General features: G+C 46.2%; 1 protein-coding gene across 2 annotated transcripts in view; it reads left to right on the forward strand.

Annotated features, from left to right (window-relative positions):
• Window positions 1–23,495, forward strand: part of uggt2 (UDP-glucose glycoprotein glucosyltransferase 2) — a 685,376-nt gene that overhangs the window by 184,398 nt on the left and 477,483 nt on the right. For both annotated transcript variants that reach the window (XM_067986476.1, XM_067986475.1), the window contains exon 14: window positions 17,571–17,690. In XM_067986476.1, the coding sequence (XP_067842577.1) occupies window positions 17,571–17,690 (120 nt within the window). The remainder of the gene's footprint in view (window positions 1–17,570; window positions 17,691–23,495) is intronic.

Below are 23,495 nucleotides of genomic sequence, written 5' to 3' on the forward strand. Positions count from 1 at the left end.
CTCTCGCCACACTCTCTTTACACTCTCGGGTCTCCACTCTCGTCACACTCTCTCTACACTCTCGGGTCTCCACTCTCGCCACACTCTCTCTTTATACTCTCGGGTCTCCACTCTCGCCACACTCTCTCTTTACACTCTCGGGTCTCCACTCTCGTCACACTCTGTTTACACTCTCGGGTCTCCACTCTCGTCACACTCTCTTTACACTCTCGGGTCTCCACTCTCGCCACACTCTCTTTACACTCTCGGGTCTCCACTCTCGCCACACTCTCTTTACACTCTCGGGTCTCCACTCTCGCCACACTCTCTTTACACTCTCGGGTCTCCACTCTCGCCACACTCTCTCTGCACTCTCGGGTCTCCACTCTCGTCACACTCTCTTTACACTCTCGGGTCTCCACTCTCGCCACACTCTCTTTACACTCTCGGGTCTCCACTCTCGCCACACTCTCTTTACACTCTCGGGTCTCCACTCTCGCCACACTCTCTTTACACTCTCGGGTCTCCACTCTCATCATGCTCTTTTTACACTCTCGGGTCACCACTCTCGCCACACTCTCATTATACTCTCGGGTCACCACTCTCGCCACGCTCTCTTTACACTCTCGGGTCTCCACTCTCGTCACACTCTCTTTACACTCTCGGGTCTCCACTCTCGCCACACTCTCTTTATACTCTCGGGTCTTCCCTCTCGCCACACTGTCTTTACACTCTCGGGTCTCCACTCTCGCCACACTCTCTTTACACTCTCGGGTCTCCACTCTCGTCACACTCTCTTTACACTCTCGGGTCTCCACTCTCGTCTCACTCTCTTTACACTCTCGGGTCTCCACTCTCGCCACACTCTCTTTACACTCTCGGGTCTCCACTCTCGTCACACTCTCTTTGCACTCTCGGGTCTCCACTCTCGTCACACTCTCTTTGCACTCTCGGGTCTCCACTCTCGTCGCACTCTCTTTGCACTCTCGGGTCTCCACTCTCGCCGCACTCTCTTTGCACTCTCGGGTCTCCACTCTCGCCACACTCTCTTTACACTCTCGGGTCTCCACTCTCGCCACACTCTCTTTACACTCTCGGGTCCCCACTCTCGCCACACTCTCTTTACACTCTCGGGTCTCCACTCTCGCCACACTCTCTTTACACTCTCGGGTCTCCACTCTCGCCACGCTCTCTTCACACTCTCGGGTCTCCACTCTCGCCACACTCTCTTTATACTCTCGGGTCTTCACTCTCGCCACACTGTCTTTACACTCTCGGGTCTCCACTCTCGCCACACTCTCTTTACACTCTCGGGTCTCCACTCTCGCCACACTCTCTTTATACTCTCGGGTCTCCACTCTCGCCGCACTCTCTTTGCACTCTCGGGTCTCCACTCTCGCCACACTCTCTTTACACTCTCGGGTCTCCACTCTCGCCACACTCTCTTTACACTCTCGGGTCTCCACTCTCGCCACACTCTCTTTACACTCTCGGGTCCCCACTCTCGCCACACTCTCTTTACACTCTCGGGTCTCCACTCTCGCCACACTCTCTTTACACTCTCGGGTCTCCACTCTCGCCACACTCTCTTTACACTCTCGGGTCTCCACTCTCGCCACACTCTCTTTACACTCTCGGGTCTCCACTCTCGTCACACTCTCTTTACACTCTCGGGTCTCCACTCTCGTCACACTCTCTTTCCACTCTCGGGTCTCCACTCTCGTCACACTCTCTTTACACTCTCGGGTCTCCACTCTCGTCACACTCTCTTTCCACTCTCGGGTCTCCACTCTCCCCACACTCTCTCTCTGCACTCTCGGGTCTCCACTCTCGTCACACTCTCTTTGCACTCTCGGGTCTCCACTCTCGTCACACTCTCTTTGCACTCTCGGGTCTCCACTCTCGCCACACTCTCTTTACACTCTCGGGTCTCCACTCTCGTCATGTTCTGTTTACATTCTCGGGTCTCCACTCTCGCCACACTCTCTTTACACTCTCGGGTCTCCACTCTCGTCACACTCTCTCTTTACACTCTCGGGTCTCCACTCTCGTCACACTCTCTTTGCACTCTCGGGTCTCCACTCTCGTCACACTCTCTTTGCACTCTCGGGTCTCCACTCTCGTCGCACTCTCTTTGCACTCTCGGGTCTCCACTCTCGCCGCACTCTCTTTGTACTCTCGGGTCTTCACTCTCGCCACACTCTCTTTACACTCTCGGGTCTCCACTCTCGCCACACTCTCTTTACACTCTCGGGTCTCCACTCTCGCCACACTCTCTTTATACTCTCGGGTCTCCACTCTCGTCATGTTCTGTTTACATTCTCGGGTCTCCACTCTCGTCACACTCTCTTTACACTCTCGGGTCTCCACTCTCCCCACACTCTCTTTATACTCTCGGGTCTCCACTCTCGTCATGTTCTGTTTACATTCTCGGGTCTCCACTCTCGTCACACTCTCTTTACACTCTCGGGTCTCCACTCTCGTCACACTCTCTCTGCACTCTCGGGTCTCCACTCTCGCCACACTCTCTTTACACTCTCGGGTCTCCACTCTCGCCACACTCTCTTTATACTCTCGGGTCTCCACTCTCGTCATGTTCTGTTTACATTCTCGGGTCTCCACTCTCGTCACATTCTCTTTACACTCTCGGGTCTCCACTCTCCCCACACTCTCTCTCTGCACTCTCGGGTCTCCACTCTCGTCACACTCTCTTTGCACTCTCGGGTCTCCACTCTCGTCACACTCTCTCTGCACTCTCGGGTCTCCACTCTCGTCACACTCTCTTTACACTCTCAGGTCTCCACTCTCACCACACTCTCTTTACACTCTCGGGTCTCCACTCTCGCCACACTCTCTTTACACTCTCGGGTCTCCACTCTCGTCACACTCTCTCTACACTCTCGGGTCTCCACTCTCGCCACACTCTCTCTTTACACTCTCGGGTCTCCACTCTCGTCACACTCTGTTTACACTCTCGGGTCTCCACTCTCGTCACACTCTCTCTGCACTCTCGGGTCTCCACTCTCGTCACACTCTCTTTACACTCTCGGGTCTCCACTCTCGCCACACTCTCTTTACACTCTCGGGTCTCCACTCTCGCCACACTCTCTTTACACTCTCGGGTCTCCACTCTCGCCACACTCTCTTTACACTCTCGGGTCTCCACTCTCGCCACACTCTCTTTACACTCTCGGGTCTCCACTCTCGTCACACTCTCTCTGCACTCTCGGGTCTCCACTCTCGTCACACTCTCTTTACACTCTCGGGTCTCCACTCTCGCCACACTCTCTTTACACTCTCGGGTCTCCACTCTCGTCACACTCTCTCTGCACTCTCGGGTCTCCACTCTCGTCACACTCTCTTTACACTCTCGGGTCTCCACTCTCGCCACACTCTCTTTACACTCTCGGGTCTCCACTCTCGCCACACTCTCTTTACACTCTCGGGTCTCCACTCTCGTCACACTCTCTTTACACTCTTGGGTCTCCACTCTCGCCACACTCTCTTTACACTCTCGGGTCTCCACTCTCGCCACTCTCTCTTTACACTCTCGGGTCTCCACTCTGGCCACACTCTCTTTACACTCTTGGGTCTCCACTCTCGCCACACTCTCTTTACACTCTCGGGTCTCCACTCTCGTCACACTCTCTTTACACTCTTGGGTCTCCACTCTCGCCACACTCTCTTTACACTCTCGGGTCTCCACTCTCGCCACTCTCTCTTTACACTCTCGGGTCTCCACTCTGGCCACACTCTCTTTATACTCTCGGGTCTCCACTCTCATCATGCTCTTTTTACACTCTCGGGTCTCCACTCTCGTCACACTCTCTTTACACTCTCGGGTCTCCACTCTCGTCACACTCTCTTTGCACTCTCGGGTCTCCACTCTCGTCACACTCTGTTTACACTCTCGGGTCTCCACTCTCATCATGCTCTTTTTACACTCTCGGGTCACCACTCTTGCCACACTCTCATTATACTCTCGGGTCTCCACTCTCGTCACACTCTCTTTGCACTCTCGGGTCTCCACTCTCGCCGCACTCTCTTTACACTCTCGGGTCTCCACTCTCGTCACACTCTCTTTACACTCTCGGGTCTCCACTCTCGTCACACTCTCTTTACACTCTCGGGCCTCCACTCTCGCCACACTCTCTTTACACTCTCGGGTCTCCACTCTCGCCACACTCTCTTTACACTCTCGGGTCTCCACTCTGGCCACGCTCTCTTTTCACTCTCGGGTCTCCACTCTCGCCACACTCTCTTTACACTGTCGGATCTCCACTCTCGCCACGCTCTCTTTACACTCTCGGGTCTCCACTCTTAGGTCTCCACTCTCGTCACGCTCTCTTTACACTCTCGGGTCTCCACTCTCGGGTCTCCACTCTCGCCACACTCTCTTTACACTCTCGGGTCTACAATCTCGTCACACTCTCTTTATTCTTTCGGGCCTCCACTCTCGCCACACTCTCTTTATACTCTCGGGTCTCCACTCTCGTCACACTCTCTTTACACTCTCGGGTCTACAATCTCGTCACACTCTCTTTACACTCTCGGACCTCCACTCTCGGGTCTCCACTCTCGTCACACTCTCTTTGCACTCTCGGGCCTCCACTCTCGCCACACTCTCTTTATACTCTCGGGTCTCCACTCTCGCCACACTCTCTTTGCACTCTCGGGCCTCCACTCTCGCCACACTCTCTTTGCACTCTCGGTTCTCCACTCTCGCCATACTCTCTTTGCACTCTCGGTTCTCCACTCTCGCCACACTCTCTTTGCACTCTCGTGTCTCCGCTCTCGCCACGCTCCCTTTATGCTCTCGGGTCTCCACTCTCGCCACACTCTCTTTATACTCTCGTGTCTCCACTCTCGCCACACTCTCTTTATACTCTCGTGTCTCCGCTCTCGTCACACTCCCTTTATGCTCTCGGGCCTCTGCTCTCGCTACGCTCCCCTTATACTCTCGGGTCTTCACTCTCGCCACACTCTCTTTACACTCTCGGGCCTCCACTCTCGCCACACTCTCTTTGCACTCTCGGGCCTCCACTCTCGCCACACTCTCTTTATACTCTCGGGTCTCCACTCTCGCTACGCTCCCCTTATACTCTTGGGTCTCCACTCTCGCCACACTCTCTTTATCCTCTCAGGTCTCTGCTCTTGTCATGCTTTCTTTATACTCTGTGGTCTCCGCTCTCACCGGGCTTGCTTTATAATCTCATGTCTCTGCGCTCTTTATACTCTACATTAAATTGATGAAGTTGTTTGGTAAGTTTTTTTTGTTCTGCAAAACTGCACATTAGAAAAACCTAAAATCAAACATACTCATCCCCCCTCACATTCTATAATTCTTATTGCGGAGCATATTTATCACTTGAATTGAATCAGTTTTCCCAAAAATGGTTTTAAATGGTATTCTGGTATGTTACCTAATTTATTTTCCTCTGATCATTTTATCATCTCAAATTCCTCTTTAATTTCTCATAACTCAAGCATTCAAGCCATAAACTCATGACACTCGAATAAAGCACATGTCTTCTATATTGGAATTAATCAGTAACAAGTCCCATCATGATCCAAAGACCTTCATAGCATTGGATCAAAATCTCTGTGTCTAATTTTGCAAACTAACTTCGACCTCTTAATAAAGTCCCTCTACAACAATGTATGGACGTGCACAAAAAAAATAGACAAATTTCTGCACAAACAGACCATGACCAACTCTTACCATGAAATGTCTCAGTCTGTTACAGCATCTTTTTTCAGCAAATTGGTTTTCAGAATATTTCATTGTACTGGTAGTCCACAAATGTTAATTAAAAAAAAAATCACTTTTCTGCTCTCATCCCAAGTGGCCATATTTACAGGTGACCTTTGACTGTAATTCGACCATGGGTGGGCCTCACAAATAAGCTTTATCCAGTCCATAATCCAAGGGCACTGAGGCAATTTTTAGTGGTTTCCTGAAATCAGCCAATTTAGCACAAACCAGGGATCGAATCTGCCCTTCATGGCAACTTGCTTCGCCATTATGGGAGCTTTTTACCTGGGATTATTTGACACTGACATTTTTTTAATTCATTCATGGGATGTGGGCATAGCTGGCGAGGCCGGCATTTATTGCCCATCCCTAATTGCCCTTGAGAAGGTGGTGGTAAGCCGCCTTCTTGAACCGCTGCAGTCCGTGTGGTGAAGGTTCTCCCGCTGTGCTGTTAGGAAGGGAGTTCCAGGATTTTGACCCAGCGACGATGAAGGAACGGCGATATATTTCCAAGTCGGGATGGTGTGTGACTTGGAGTGGAATGGGCAGGTGGTGGTGTTCCCATGTACCTGCTGCTCTTGTCCTTCCAGGTGGTAGAGGTCGCGGGTTTGGGAGGTGCTGTTGAAGAAGCCTTGGCGAGTTGCTGCAGTGCATCCTGTGGATGGTACACACTGCAGCCACAGTGCGCCGGTGGTGAAGGGAGTGAATGTTTAGGGTGGTGGATGGGGTGCCAATCAAGCGGGCTGCTTTGTCCTGGATGGTGTCGAGCTTCTTGAATGTAGTTGGAGCTGCACTCGTCCAGGCAAGGGGAGAGTATTCCATCGCACTCCTGACTTGTGTGGAAAGGCTTTGGGGAGTCAGGAGGTGAGTCACTCGCCGCAGAATACACAGCCTCTGACCTGCTCTTGTAGCCACAGTATTTATATGGCTGGTCCAGTTAAGTTTCTGATCAATGGTGACCCCCAGGATGTTGATGGTGGGGGATTCGGCAATGTTAATGCCATTGAATGTCAAGGGGAGGTGGTTCGACTCTCTCTTGTTGGAGATGGTCATTGCCTGGCACTTGTCTGTCGCGAATGTTACTTGCCACTTATGAGCCCAAGCCTGGATGTTGTCCAGGTCTTGCTGCATGCGGGCTCGGACTGCTTCATTATTTGAGGGGTTACGACATGGGATGGGAATGTGTGTTTTTAAATCCTGCAGCAGTGACATCCTTCATATTGCTGTATACAAAGTCACTTTATGGGCTTACAATTTCATCAAAATCTTGAACTCGACATGCAGGTCAAGACTGCAAATGTTCTGATTTCTGCAGAAAGAATCCTCTCAGAGTCAAGGTATGCATTTTTGACATTCTTCAAATTGCAGCATTGGATTTTTAAAAACCTTCAGGCTATTCTTTTATTTGTAAAGGAATGTGATACAGCATAAGAATCTAAAAATGAGAACCAAATACAAACATTTATAACCTTCATAAAATTCCTCGGCGAAATTCAAAATGTATTCCTTCGATTCACATAAGCTGTGAAACCCATGAATCTGTTTCTGACGTAGGTTCTGTAAAAGTACTTTAGTCCTTAAATTATGATAACTTTAAAGGCACCTGCTTGACATATTGATGTTACTTGATTAAATCGGTGGCTCAGAAATGGAAAGCACAGATGTATTTTGAAATTCTCTGTGAGATTTAGAGTCAACGGAGCATTGGCAGCTAATGTATCAGAATCTTTTTTAACATTTACTCTCAAAAACAAGCAGTTGAAACCCATTAAAGAAATTTCATATTAGCCATCTAACACGTATGTATGTTATGAGAAATCTGCACGGATAAAGGCGGATGCAGCGATGGATAGACAACATCTGAATAAGTGGAATTTTAAAAATATATATTTTCCAAATATGTCCCATTGTTAGAATAGCTACTGCTACAATTATCTAGTCAGCTTTTTGGTTTTATATTAAAATAACTCCTGTTCATATGTGACACAATTATTGGGTATAACTGAATTTATGACAGGATTTTGTTCATAACAAAATGAAAATAATGCCTTACTGGAAGAACTTGTATTTTTCAGGCATATTAGTGCATGTTATTTAGTGAGGATAATATAAACTGAAAATGACCAATCCAAGAAGTACTTTTGTGGTTTGGTGTCCTTCGGTTCATCTAAAGGAGGAAGGACTCTATTGACCTATATAAGAACATAAGAACATAAGAAATTGGAGCAGGAGTAGGCCAATCGGCCCCTCGAGCCTGCTCCGCCATTCAATAAGATCATGGCTGATCTGATCCCAACCACAAATCTAAAGAACACAAGAAGTCGGAGCAGGACCTGGCCACATAGCCCCTGGGCCCTCTCCGCCACCCACAGGGCATTGACCGATCCGAACTCAGCTTCATGTCCAATTTCCTGCCCGCTCCCCATAACCCCTAATTCCCTTTACTTCTAGGAAACTGTCTATTTCTGTTTTAAATTTATCTAATGATGTAGCTTCCACAGCTTCCTGGGGCAGCAAATTCCACAGACCTACCACCCTCTGAGTGAAGAAGTTTCTCCTCATCTCAGTTTTGAAAGAGCAGCCCCTTATTCTAAGATTATGCCCCCTAGTTCTAGTTTCACCCATCTTTGGGAACATCCTTACTGCATCCACCCGATCAAGACCCTTCACAATCTTATATGTTTCAATAAGATCGCCTCTCATTCTTCTGAACTCCAATGAGTAGAGTCCCAATCTACTCAACCTCTCCTCATATGTCCGCCCCCTCATCCCCAGGATTAACCGAGTGAACCTTCTTTGTACTGCCTCGAGAGCAAGTATGCCTTCAGTTCTATTTTCCCCTTCTCCTGTTCTGTCTTCCTGTTGTAAAGCACTCTCAGGCATTTTTTCCTATGCAGCTAGTAATTTGTAGTAAGATGCCTGATATTTTTGCACTTTGAATAGTGTCATTATACAGTACTTTTCTTCTAAATTATCCCTCAGTCCCTCCTCTCCATAGGAGACGCAGAGTAAAAAGACTAGGCAGGTAGAGCAGGAGTCCCCTGGGGCCATCTCCCTCTCAAACAGATATACCGCTTTGGATATTGTTGGGGGAGATGGCTTATCAGGGGAATGCAGCAAAAGCCAAGACCGTGGCCCCATGAGTGACTCAGTTGCACAGGAGGGGAGGAAAAAGAATGGGAGAGCAATAGTAATAGAGGATTCCATCGTAAGGGGTTTCTGCAGCCACAGACGTGACTCCAGGATGGTATGTTGCCTCCCTGGTGCTCGGGTCAAGGATGTCACTGAGTGGCTGCAGGACATTCTGAAGGGGGAGAGTGAACAGCCAGAGGTCGTGGTGCATATTGGTACCAATGACATCGGTTTAAAAAAAAGGGATGAGGTCCGGCAAGCAGAATATCGGGAGTTAGGAAATAAATTAAAAAGCAGGACCTATAAGGGAGTAATCTCAGGATTATTCCCAGTGCCACGTGCTAGCGAGAGCAGAAGTAGGAGAATAGACCAGATGAATGCATGGCTTGAGAGATAGTGTAGGAGGGAGGGGTTTAAATTCCTGAGGCATTGGGACCGATTCTGGGAAAGGCGGGACCTGTACAAGCTGGACGGGTTGCACCCAAGCAGAACCGGGACCAGTATCCTCGCGGGGGCATTTGCTAGTTGTGTTGGGGAGGGTTTAAACTAGTATGGGACGGGGATGGGAACCAAAGGGCAGGTACAGATAGGACGAATTCAGACCAGGAAACGGGAAGCAGAAGAGCAGTTAGTGATGTAGTTAGCAACTCAGAAAGGCAAAAGAAGCAACAGTTAAATATTGTTCAGCACAGGAATTTGATGGGGTTAAAGGGTATATACTTCAATGCAAGGAGTATTACAAACAAAGCAGATGAGCTAAGGGCACAGATAGACATAAGGCAGCATGATATCATTGCTATAACGGAAACCTGGCTTAAAGAGGGGGATAATTGGCAGCTCAATATCCCTGGATATAGAATTTTCAGGCTATTGAAGTAAGCCAAGGAGGAAATAGCGGATGCTCTGAGGATCATTTTCCAATCCTCACTAGATTCAGGAGAGGTACCGGAGGACTGGAAGACTGCAAACATAGTACCATTGTTTCAAAAAGGTACGAGGGAAAGGCCGAACAATTATAGGCTGGTCAGTCTTACCTCGGTGGTGGGCAAACTATTAGAATCAATACTGAGAGATAGGATGAACTGTCACTTGGAAAGGCATGGTTTAATCAGGGATAGTCAGCATGGATTTGTTCAGGGAAGGTCATGCCTTACACACCTGATTAAATTCTTTGAGGAAGTGACAAGGAGGATGGATGAGGGTAGTGCAGTGGATGTTGTCTGCATGGATTTTAGTAAGGCATTTGACAAGGTCCCACATGGCAGACTGGTCAGAAAGGTAAAAGCTCATGGGATACAGGGAAATGTGGCGAATTGGATCCAAAATTGGCTCAGTAACAGGAAACAAAGGGTAAAAGTTGATGGATGTCTTTGCAAATGGAAATCCGTTTCCAGTGGTGTACCACAGGGCTCAGTGTTGGGTCCCTTGCTGTTTGTGGTATATATTAATGATTTGGACTTGAATGTAGGGGGCATGATTGGCAAATTTCCAGACGTTTCCAAAATTGGCCGTGTAATTGATAGTGAAGAGGATAGCTGTAGATTCCAAGAAGATATCAATGGGTTGGTGGAGTGGGCGGAAAAGTGGCAAATGGAGTTCAAACCGGAGAAGTGTGATATAATGCATTTAGGGAGGGCAGACAGGAAAAGGGAATATGCAGTATACGGGAATATATCGAGAGGGGTAGAGGAAGTGAGAGACCTTGGAGTGCATGTGCACAGGTCCCTGAAGGTGGCAGTACAGGTAGATATGGTTGTGAAGAAGGCATACGGAATGCTCTCCATTATTAGCCGAGGTATAGAATACAAAAGCATGGGATGTAATGATGGAACTGTGTAAAATGCTGGTAAGGCCACAGCAGAAGTATTGTGCACAGTTCTGGTCACCACATTACAGGAAGGACGTAATTGCTCTGGAGAGAGTGCAGAGAAGATTTACAAGAATGTTGCCAGGGCTTGAAAATTGCAGTTACGATGAGAGGTTGGATAGGCTGGGGTTGTTTTCCTTGGAGCAGAGGAGGCTGAGGAGTGACTTGATTGAGGTATACAAAATTATGAGGGGCCCAGATAGAGTAGACAGGAAGTACCTGTTTCCCCTGACGGAGAGATCAAGAACTAGAGGACATGGATTTAAGCTGATTGGCGGAAGGATTAGAGGGGACATGAGGAAAAACTTTTTTACCCAGAGGGTGGTGGGTGTATGGAATTCGCTGCCCGAATTAGTGGTAGAGGCAGGGACCCTCAACTCTTTCTAAAAAGTACCTGGACCTGCACCTAAAGTGCTGTAAGCTGCAGGGCTACGGACCGGGTGCTGGAAGGTGGGATTAGAATGGGCACCTGGTTGTTCTTCGAGCCAGCGTGGACACGATGGGCCGAATGACCCCCTTCTGTGCTGTATCTTTTCTATGGTTCATGCCAGAATGTGTTTCCACTGACAACGGGAGCCTTCCAATAGCTTGTCCAAATGGCCATTCATTATGTGTAATCTTGAACGATGAGTGTTGGTGTGTTATTGGACCAGAGGGACTATGATGGATGAGCCAATTCTGTCCTCATTAGGTATCTGCAAAGTGTGCTTTCGGCAGGGACTACCACTACTTTTTCCCATCTAGCCTAGATGAGACTAATAGAGGTACCCTCCATTCTTCAGCGCCCTGGTTAAGATTGAGAAACTCGATCCAAACCAAGGATCAAACCTGAGGCCTTTCTGTTCCATATAATTTTGTATTTTCGACTGCATCACAGTGCTTTCAGCTACTAATCATTGATGGAAGCTTATGTGTTTTTCCCCCTCATACCTGCAAAGATTTATAATGAAGATGTTGTGCTCTTCTTTCAGTGTCCCTCAGCCTATTTGTAATAATAGTTGAATAAATAGTGCATTAAGGATTAAGTAAAGCAAAATGCAAGACTAGCAGTTATTAGATTACAGGTAAATGAGAAGTACCCTTAAGATATGTAATTTTCAATTCTGTGCAAAGTGTTACTGTAACAGCACTGGATGCAGCAATAAGTACTGGTGTAATGTCACAGTGGCAGCATTGTTTAAAAAACGCTTCCCTTACACTCAACTAGTGTGAATGAAATGTATTAAGCAATGTTATCTCACTGAAACTCTGTCTACTGGGTGCTTTGGTTTCTTCTGAAATTAGAAATGTGCATGCCTTGGCAGGTGTTGCAGTAATGCTTCAGTTTTGGGTGAAAAAAGTCCCAGTGTGTGCAGTAAATCTAAACTGTTTATACATGTGTGCACTTTCTTGGCTTAAAAAAATAAGTCTTGTGACAGTAAGTGTGGGATAGTTTCAACATGCTTATGATGATGAAACAACATTGAACTCAGAGCTGTTATGTTGGCTTCAGCTAATGAGGTGGGGCCAGCACACAACTGCTCCATCACTGAACCGCAATCTTGGGTGAAGCTCGGAGGAGGTGGTTGAGCCTAATCATAGTGAAATTGAACAACATTTCACCAAATACATGCTGCTATGGCTTTGAACAACACAAAATCATAGTAACAAATAGCATCAGTGTGCATGAGCCTGTGTTAGTGATCTACCTGTGTATACAAATTTAATTTTGCATGTTTGGCAGTTCCCTGCTACAAAGATATGAGTGTGGATCTGTAATTGCCTCCCAAATCCGTGCCTGTATTTTCTGCAACTTCATGTTTGAACCTCACCAATCGGGTTTCCACCCCTGCCATCCTTATCAAAGTCACAAATGACACCCTATATGACTGTGACTGTGGTGCACTATCGCTCCTTATCCTTTTCGACCTTTCTGCCTCTCCTCCGTTGTCCACCTGGGTGGGAGTACCCTCGCCTGGTTCCATTCTTAGCAGTCCAGTCGTAGCCAGGGAATCTCCTGCAATGCCTTTTCTTCCCGCTCCAACACCATTACCTCTGGAGTCCCCCAAGGATCTACATCCAGTATTGAATCAGTAGAAATATTAAATTTTGGGAAGACCGAAGCCATTGTCTTCAGTCCCCACCACAAACTCCATTCCCTTGCCACCGACTCCATCCTCCTCCCTGGCTACTGTCTGAGGCTGAACCAGACTATTTGCAACCTTGGCATCCTATTTGATCCTGAGCTGAGCTTCCGACCCCATTAACCTGTAATCACCAACACCACATCCGTGATATCGCCCATCTCCACCCCTGTCTCAGCCCATCTGCTGCTGAAACCCTCATTCATGTCTTTGTTACCTCCAGACTCGACTATTCCAATGCTGACCTGGACAGCCTCCCACTTTGCACCCACCGTAAACTTCAGCTCATCCAAAACTCTGCTGCCCATACCTAAACTCGTACTAAGTCCCGTTCACCTGTCATCCCTGTGCTTACATTGGCTCCCATTCCGGCAATGCCTCGAATTAAAAAATCTCACTCTTGTGCTCAAATCCTTCCATGGCCTCGCCCCCCACCCTCCGAGATCTCTGTGCTCCTCCAATTCTGACCTCTAGTGCATCCCCAATTTCCGTCCCCCCAACATTGGCAGCCGTGCCTTCAGTTGCCTTGGCCCTAAGCTCTGGAATTCCCTCCCTAAACCTCTCAGTCTTTCTACCTCTCTCTCCTCCTTTAAGACGCTCCTTAAAACCTACCTCATTGCCTAAGCTTTTGTTCACCCATCCTAATATCTCTCTATGTGGCTCGGTGTCAAATTTTGACTGAAAACGCTCCTGTGAAGTACCTTCATGTGAAGGACGTTTTGCCATGTAAAAGACATTATAGAAATGCAAGTTGTTGTTGTTGTTGTTGTTGTTGTTGTATAAACGTACTGTGTGGCACTGTTTGGGACAGTACTGCTGAATTAGCCCACATAGGTACTGGTCAGGCTATAGTCCCTCCGAGATAGTCAAAACAAAGTAAGAATATCCCCCTGAGGGACGCTGGCCAACCATCCAAACCATAAATGAAAGTAGTATTTTACAATAGAATTATAAAAAGGGTACAGCACGGAAGGAGGCCATTTGGCCCATCGAGTCCACTCCCCCGCCCTATCCCCGTAGCCCTACAAATTGTTTCCTTTCAAGTACTTATCCAGTTCCCTTTTGAAGGCCACCCCCTCGAGCAGTGCATTCCAGATCCTAACCACTTGCTGTGTAAAAAAGTTTTTCTTTGTGTTACCTTTGGTTCTTTTGCCAATCACTTTAAGTCTATGTCCTCTGGTTCTTGACCCTTCCGCCAATGGGAACAGTTTCTCTCTCTCTACTCTGTCTAGATCCTTCATGATTTTGAATACCTCTATCAAATCTCCTTGCAACCGTCTCTGTTCCAAGGAGAACAACTCCAGTCTCTCCACATAACTGAAGTCCCTCATCCCTGGAATCGTTTTAGTAAATCTCTTCTGCACCCTCTCTGAGGTCTTCACATCTTTCATAAAGTGCGGTGCCCAGAGCTGGACACAATACTCCAGTTGTGGCCGAACCAGTGTCTTATAAAGGGTAATCATGATTAATAAAGGTTAATCATAAGCCAGCTTCATTCCAGCTTTCCATGTGGGGAATGGGCATGGTTTTTGTCTGCCTAATTTTTATTGGAGCTTCTTCCTCTGAGTCACCTACAGACTTCTACGGGGGAGGAGGATTTGAGGAAACAGGAGAATCTAGCAGCTTTCTGCAGAAAATTTGCCAGGGATCCCTGGAGCACACTGCAAGACTGATTTGATTCCTTGAACAATACCATTAGTTACTTGGTAGAATCATTAAGAGCCATGCTGCCAGCCATGACCAAGGAGATGAGACCTACAGCCAGCAATGATCTATAAGCCTGCTTTAGAATGTTCCCATCTACCTACAGGCATTCGGGCACAGAACCCGCCAATAGAGAGAGAGGGAGGAAAAGGAAGTTAGTGATTAATTCATTAAAGGTGTATGGTTGGACCAAACTTCCAAATACATAGAAACATTTAATATGAGAGTTGCCCAAAGTTTCAATGTACTGGTTGCAGGATTCCCTGGCCCCAGATTAGGAGCTTCCTCAAAATCTTGCATGGACCACGGCAATTTTTTAATGGCATTCCTCATGACTGCATCGTTACAGACCATGGCTATAAAGTTCTCTTTGATATAAACAAATTATCAATCTTTAACCATAAAATAGATGCGGTGTAAAAGACTCAGCTAAACCCTTGTATAGTACACTGATCACAGACATAGCGGTTGTACTTTCCTGTGCTTTTCACAGCATAGGAAATCCATCGCATAGGAGACAAACCTAGATTTCCTCCCTACTGAAAGTCGAAACAAATGGATGCACTCAACTGACAGCTTTAGCAACAAGGATCTAATCAGGTTGGAGATAGCATGCCGCAAGACCCATGACATAGGATTTATTTAGCAAAGGGTCGTGGAGCTACAAGTAGTCACTAAAACAGAGATGGGCAATTTTGATGTTGGTTAGTTCTGTGATAACCAAATGCTGGTTCAACTGAGGGCCTATCCTGCGGATCAGAGCCATCTTGGGCTCAATTGCCATAGGGGAATGTCACTAAAGATTTCTCAGATTCAATTTGAAGGAACAAAGTTATTTGTACAAGATCCTCCCTTTGGCCTCTCCTCAGAAGCCAGTCCTTGTCAGTCATTGCAGCCCTTATCAGGGTGCAGCATAAGAACTTAACAAATAGGAGCAAGAATAATCCATACGGCCCCTCAAACCTGCTCTGCCATTCATTAAGATTTCCACATCGTTCACCTGACGAAGGAGGAAGCCTCCGAAAGCTTGTGAATTTAAAATAAAATTGCTGGACTATAACTTGGTTTTGTAAAATTGTTTACAATTCATTAAGATCATGGCTGATCTTTGGCCTCAACTCGACTTGCCCGCCCGATCCCCATATCCCTTGATTCCCCTACAGTCCAAAAATCAGCCTTGAATATACTCTGACTCAGTATCCACAGGCTTCTGGGGTAGAGAATTCCAAAGATTCACATCTTTCGCATCTCTATAAATAACCATTCCTGAGCAATTACCTCATCAAAGCTTCATGCCTGATGTCTTCCATCTCAGCTGTGCAACAAATGCTCGATACAAACCATACATTAGTATTCCTAGTCAATTATCATATCCCAACTACAACCAATATTCTTAGGGATTTTATTCCAGGCAACCCAGTTAAAGATTTATTTGCAGGAGGGTTTGTGGGTACCAGGAAAAGGTGATTTAGGAATTGTCCATTTGATGGCACCAGTTACCTTTGTAATTCTGAACACTTGGCATGTTATGCGATCACTTTAGCTAATTCTGCTCAGCCAGTCACCCCGCTACAAAGCCTCCCTTTCCGAAACAATACTAATTGACTGTTCCTTGACCCTGATGGGAGGTGGAGAGGACTCTTTTCTGTTCATTTCTCAGAATGTAATTGTTAGTATTAGGCATCTGGATCACAAAGTTTCTGTCAGCTCAGCATTTAGTTCGAGTAGATTGATTTCAATGGGATTAAAATCAGGCGGTTTCCACAATGGCTGGCCAGATTACCACCCAGGCACTGAAGTTGAAAATTACCCCCTATGTTTTTAAATCTAACTCTGGTAAATTGTGACATTGAATTCAATAAATCTGATAAATTGTGAGCTAGCGCCAGATAAAATAACCACAAAAACTACAGGATTATTATAAAAACCCAACTGGTTCACCAATGTCCTTTAGAGAAGGAAACCTGCTGCCCATCCCCTGTCTGTCTTATATGTAACTTTAGTCCACACTACAGAGTTGGTTCTTAATGACCTCTGAAGTGCCAATCAAGGAAAATAGGGATGGGCTATAAATGGAGTCTTGCCACCCTGAGAACAAAAAGAAACTCAACTGAAACTCAGGCACCCTCCCAATATCAATGGGCCAAAAAATCCCTGTTCCATTTATGATCCACTGCTACACAAATCAGAACTGGAACACCACTTCGTATTTCCACTTCGTAGATACTTGAAGAACCTGAGTTATTATAAACTAGAAATTATTGTTAGTGATATCAATTGATATTAATGTGCTTGTATAACTTTCCTCTGTCCCCTACTTTAATAGAGGTATTAACCTGTTTATATAAACTAATAGTGATAAATTAATAAGATAATCTCACCAACAGGAATTTATAGGCTTACATCTCTCACATAAAATATTTCTGTAATCCTGGCAGTGATTTATATCCAATGGTGCCAGGACCCAAGGCAAACAGAGAAAAATAGGGAGTGGGAAAGAATGTGATGCAGGCACAAGAATGGACAACATTTTATTTTTCTCCATGAGCAATGTCATGGGAGGTAAACTATTCTGTTCCAAAATATCTGTGGGAGGTTTTTTTTTCTAGTTTTGAGTGTCAACTCCCAGCTCCTTATATGCTTTTAAATTGGGAAGTGTTGCTGTAGGTTTGAGCGACTCTTTAAATTGCACAAAAAAATTACAGTGCTCCATGTAACAAATGCTACTTCAAAATCTGAAATCAGGCAGTGGCTAATGGCATTTTAATCAATTCTCTGTTTAGGAGCCCCCTTCACTGACCAGTGGAGCTGGAAGGTCACATAAACAAGGCTTCTATCAATGTTATGCTGGGCTGGCTTACCAAGAGGTGCATGGGAACAATCTGGGATGCCTGTTCCCACCAATTTCCCTCCCCTAAAATTATTAGTTGTCCAACAGCGAGAGTTTTATTGAAACAACTGTCTTAGTGGATATCAAGCATATTTACTGTACTGTTTCTTTTTGTTTTAGTGGATCAATGACTTGGAAAGGGATCAAAGGTATCATTCTTGGCCATCAAGTTATCAAGAGTTATTGCGACCAACCTTCCCAGGCGTTATACGACAAATTAGGCGCAACTTTTTCAATTTGGTAAGTATTGTGAAATAAAGATATTAAGTTAATTATATGGATTTTTTTTTGTTACAAGATCACACTATTTCTGTATTTGCTATTATGATAATAGATACAGAGACTTAGTTATGATGGAAGTGAAACCTAATTAATTCTCTTACATATTTTTATCAAATGACAAAGCATTTATGTCAGTAAAAATACATAACATTACAAAGAAAACCCTGTGTATGTGTTCAAGTTTTCCTTGCTTTCCTTATCTTCTGTAAAATTAATCATCCTTTGCACATGATCTAGCAGTGCAGTAAACCTGCAGGGGTTACTGGCTGTTGGAGCAATTGACCCTATGATGGTGAATTTTGAATCATTTTGATTTGGGGTGGGAAGAGGAGAGATAATGGGCCGGCTCTTGCTGGAAAAATAATTAATGATGCACACTGTTATTACTGTGCAATATCGGCCAACAAGTTCAAGGGATTCAGAGATATGCCGTGAGTTGCAAATCTCCAGAACTTGCGGGTCGACTTGTGCTGCTCCGCCATTGCAGCATCTCGCCCTTAGCCTCCCCATTATTTTTAAGAACTTGCTGGATTTGCACATTAATTGCCGATTAAACTTGCCACAGAGAGTTAAGTCTGGTAATTGAGAGCGTACGTACCTTTTTAATGAAGTAATAATTGCAATGCAATGCTAATAAGAACATAAGAATTAGGAGCAGGAGTAGGTCATAAGGCCCCTCGAGCCTGCTCTGCCATTGAATAAGATCATGGCTGATCTTCGACCTCAACTCCACTTTCCTGCCTGATCCCCATATCCCTTGATTCCCCTAGAGTCCAAAAATCTATCTATCTCAATCTTGAATATACTCAATGACTGAACATCCACAGCCCTTTGGGGTAGAGAATTCCAAAGATTCACAATCCTCTGAGTGAAGAAATTCCTCCTCATCTCAGTCTTAAATGGCTGGCCCCTTATCGTGAGACTATGCCCCCGAGTTCTAGACTGTCCAGCCAGGGGAAACAACCTCTCAGCATCTACCCTGTCAAGCGACCTCAGAATCTTATGTTTCAATGAGATCATCTCTCGTTCTTCTAAACTCCAGAGAATATAGGCCCATTTTACTCAATCTCTCCTCATAGGACAATCCTCTCATCCCAGGAATCAATCTAGCGAACCTTCGTTGGACCGCCTCTAAGGCAAGTATATCCTTCCTTAGGTAAGGAGACCAAAACTGTACACAGTACTCCAAGTGTGGTCTCACCAAAGCCCTGTACAACTGTAGTAAGACTTCCTTACTCTTGTACTCCAACCCCCTTGCAATAAAGGCCAACATTCCACTGGCCTTCCTAATTGCTTGCTATACCAGCATGCTAACTTTCTGCGTTTCTGGTATGAGGACACCCAGATCTCTCTGAACACCAACACTAAATAGTTTCTCACCATTTAAAAAATATTCTGCTTTTCTATTCTTCCCACCAAAGTAAATAACCTCACATTTCCCCACAATACTCCATCTGCCGCCTTCTTGCCCACTCACTTAGCCTGTATATATCCCTTTGCAGACTCTATGGGCTCGATTTTAGAATCTAAGTGAGGATGCGTGGGAGGGCGGGGGGGGCTCCGAAAAGTGGGGAAATCCCAAGCGGGTTCAGAACCCGGCTCCAACCCGGCGACTTCTGGGTTCCCCACTGACGCGTCTGGGCGCGCGTGCGCCTCACGAATGCAGAAGTCCCACCGACAATTAAAGTCTGCGGAATGACAGTTGGGACAATTAGTTTGATACTTGAAGTACTTAATTTTGTGCACGCTGAGGCAGGGGTCCAATTTTCAAATATCCTCGGTGTGTTTCCCATGCTGTAGGAAACACTCCTTGTTCTACCAGACGTGTTTCAGCCAGTTGGACATTCAAATGCTTGTTGACAGATGGGGATAAAAGGTGAATTATTGCAACAGGGCACTCAGTTCTTTCAGACAAACTTTTGGCTGGGAGATCTTTGTGTTTTCATTGAAAATTCTTAGTTTACACTCAGAATCCTTCAGTGTACACATATTTACCAACCTCCCCCCTCAAACTGACACCATCAGGATGGGGGGAGGTGCCATGGCTGAATGCTCCACTACATCCAAGGATGAGCAACATCACCAGCCTCGCCACCCTTCCCTGCACAAAATCGTCCTGCAACTACACATACACCCACTGTAAAGTGACCCGATGGGTGGTATCGAGTGTTGCAGTTAATGGTGAACCTCATGAAAAGGCCCCATCACAAAAGCCAGTCAAGAATGGGCAAGACGTGGCAGTAGTGGTGAGAATGATAACATTTCATAGAATCATAGAATCATAGAAGTTACAACATGGAAGCAGGCCCTTCGGCCCAACATGTCCATGTCGCCCAGTTTATACCACTAAGCTAGTCCCAATTGCCTGCACTTGGCCCATATCCCTCGATACCCATCTTACCCATGTAACTGTCCAAATGCTTTTTAAAAGACAAAATTGTACCCGCCTCTACTACTGCCTCTGGCAGCTCGTTCCAGACACTCACCACCCTTTGAGTGAAAAAATTGCCCCTCTGGACCCTTTTGTATCTCTCCCCTCTCACCTTAAATCTATGCCCCCTCGTTATAGACTCCCCTACCTTTGGGAAAAGATTTTGACTATCGACCTTATCTATGCCCCTCATTATTTTATAGACTTCTATAAGATCACCCCTTAACCTCATACTCTCCAGGGAAAAAAGTCCCAGTCCGTCTAACCTTTCCCTGTAAGCCAAACCATCAAGTCCCGGTAGCATCCTAGTAAATCTTTTCTGCACTCTTTCCAGTTTAATAATATCCTTTCTATAATAGGGTGACCAGAACTGTACACAGTACTCCAAGTGTGGCCTCACCAATGCCCTGTACAACTTCAACAAGACATCCCAACTCCTGCATTCAATGTTCTGACCAATGAAACCAAGCATGCCGAATGCCTTCTTCACCACCCTATCCACCTGTGACTCCACTTTCAAGGAGCTATGAATCTGTACTCCAAGATCTCTTTGTTCGATAACTCTCCCCAACGCCCTACCATTAACGGAGTAGGTCCTGGCCCGATTCGATCTACCAAAATGCATCACCTCACATTTATCTAAATTAAACTCCATCTGCCATTCATCGGCCCACTGGCCCAATTTATCAAGATCCCGTTGCAATCCTAGATAACCTTCTTCACTGTCCACAATGCCACCAATCTTGGTGTCATCTGCAAACTTACTAACCATGCCTCCTAAATTCTCATCCAAATCATTAATATAAATAACAAATAACAGCGGACCCAGCACCGATCCCTGAGGCACACCGCTGGACACAGGCATCCAGTTTGAAAAACAACCCTCTACAACCACCCTCTGTCTTCTGTCATCAAGCCAATTTTGTATCCAATTGGCTACCTCACCTTGGATCCCATGAGATTTAACCTTATGTAACAACCTACCATGCGGTACCTTGTCAAATGCTTTGCTTAAGTCCATGAAGACCACGTCTACTGCACAGCCCTCATCTATCTTCTTGGTTACCCCTTCAAAAAACTCAATCAAATTCGTGAGACATGATTTTCCTCTCACAAAACCATGCTGACTGTTCCTAATTAGTCCCTGCCTCTCCAAATGCCTGTAGATCCTGTCCCTCAGAATACCCTCGAACAACTTACCCACTACAGATGTCAGGCTCACTGGTCTGTAGTTCCCAGGCTTTTCCCTGCCGCCCTTCTTAAACAAAGGCACAACATTTGCTACCCTCCAATCTTCAGGCACCTCACCTGTAGCGGTGGATGATTCAAATATCTCTGCTAGGGGACCCGCAATTTCCTCCCTAACCTCCCATAACGTCCTGGGATACATTTCATCAGGTCCCGGAGATTTATCTACCTTGATGCGCGTTAAGACTTCCAGCACCTCCCTCTCTGTAATATGTACACTCCTCAAGACATCACTATTTATTTCCCCAAGTTCCCTAACATCCATGCCTTTCTCAACCGTAAATACCGATGTGAAATATTCATTCAGGATCTCACCCATCTCTTGTGGTTCCGCACATAGATGACCTTGTTGATCCTTAAGAGGCCCTACTCTCTCCCTAGTTACCCTTTTGCCCTTTATGTGTTTGTAGAAGCTCTTTGGATTCACCTTTGCCTGATCTGCCAAAGCAATCTCATATCCCCTTTTTGCCCTCCTGATTTCTCTCTTAACTCTACTCCGGCAATCTCTATACTCTTCAAGGGATCCACTTGATCCCAGCTGTCTATGCATGTCATATGCCTCCTTCTTCTTTTTGACTAGTGCCTCAATCTCCCGAGTCATCCAAGGTTCCCTACTTCTACCAGCCTTGCCCTTCACTTTATAAGGAATGTGCTTACCCTGAACCCTGGTTAACACACTTTTGAAAGCCTCCCACTTACCAGACGTCCCTTTGCCTGCCAACAGACTCTCCCAATCAACTTCTGAAAGTTCCTGTCTAATACCATCAAAATTGGCCTTTCCCCAATTTAGAATTTTAACTTTTGGGCCAGACCTATCCTTCTCCATAGCTATCTTAAAACTAATGGAATTATGATCACTGGTCCCAAAGTGATCCCTCACTAACACTTCTGTCACCTGCCCTTCCTTATTTCCCAAGAGGAGGTCAAGTTTTGCCCCCTCTCTAGTCGGGCCATCCACATACTGAATGAGAAATTCCTCCTGAATACACTCAACATATTTCTCTCCATCCAAGCCCCTAATGCTATGGCTGTTCCAGTCAATGTTGGGAAAGTTAAAGTCCCCTACTATTACCACCCTATTTTTCTTGCAGCTGTCTGTAATCTCCTTACATATTTGCTCCTCAATTTCCCGTTGACTATTTGGGGGTCTGTAGTACAATCCTATCAAAGTGATCTCTCCCTTCTTATTTTTCAGTTCTACCCATATAGACTCAGTGGGCGAACCCTCGGATATATCCCCTCTCACTACTGCCGTGATGTTCTCCCTAATCAAGAACGCAACTCCCCCTCCTCTCTTACCTCCTGCTCTATCTTTCCTATAGCATCTGTACCCTGGAACATTGAGCTACCAGTCCTGCCCCTCCCTTAGCCATGTTTCAGTAATAGCTATAACATCCCAGTCCCATGTACCCATCCATGCCCTGAGTTCATCTGCCTTGCCCATCAGACTTCTTGCATTGAAATAAATGCAGTTTAATCTAGACTTCCCTTGGTCTTTGCCCTGCTTTCTCAGACCATCTGTCCGGTCATGTTCTGTACACTCTCCCTTACTGCCTTTTGTTTCTGTCACCACTTTATTTCCCACTGACTTCCTGCATCGGTTCCCATCCCCCTGCCACATTAGTTTAAACCCTCCCCAACAGCACTGGCAAACACTCCCCCTAGGACATTGGTTCCAGTCCTGCCCAGATGCAGACCGTCCAATTTGTACTGGTCCCACCTCCCCCAGAACCGGTTCCAATGGCCCAGGAATTTGAATCCCTCCCTCTTGCACCATCTCTCAAGCCACGTATTCATCTTAGCTATCCTGTCATTCCTATTCTGACTAGCCCGTGGCACTGGTAGCAATCCTGAGATTACTACCTTTGAGGTCCTACTCTTTAGTTTAACTCCTAACTCCCTAAATTCAGCTTGTCGGACCTCATCCTGTTTTTTACCTATATCGTTGGTGCCTATATGCACCACGACAACTGGCTGTTCACCCTCCCCCTCCAGAATGTCCTGCAGCCGCTCCGAGACATCCTTGACCCTTGCACCAGGGAGGCAACATACCATCCTGGAGTCTCGGTTGCGTCCGCAGAAAC

The sequence above is a fragment of the Heptranchias perlo genome, chromosome 6 (genome assembly GCF_035084215.1).
Source record: "Heptranchias perlo isolate sHepPer1 chromosome 6, sHepPer1.hap1, whole genome shotgun sequence".
Classification (NCBI taxonomy): Eukaryota; Metazoa; Chordata; class Chondrichthyes; order Hexanchiformes; family Hexanchidae; genus Heptranchias; species Heptranchias perlo.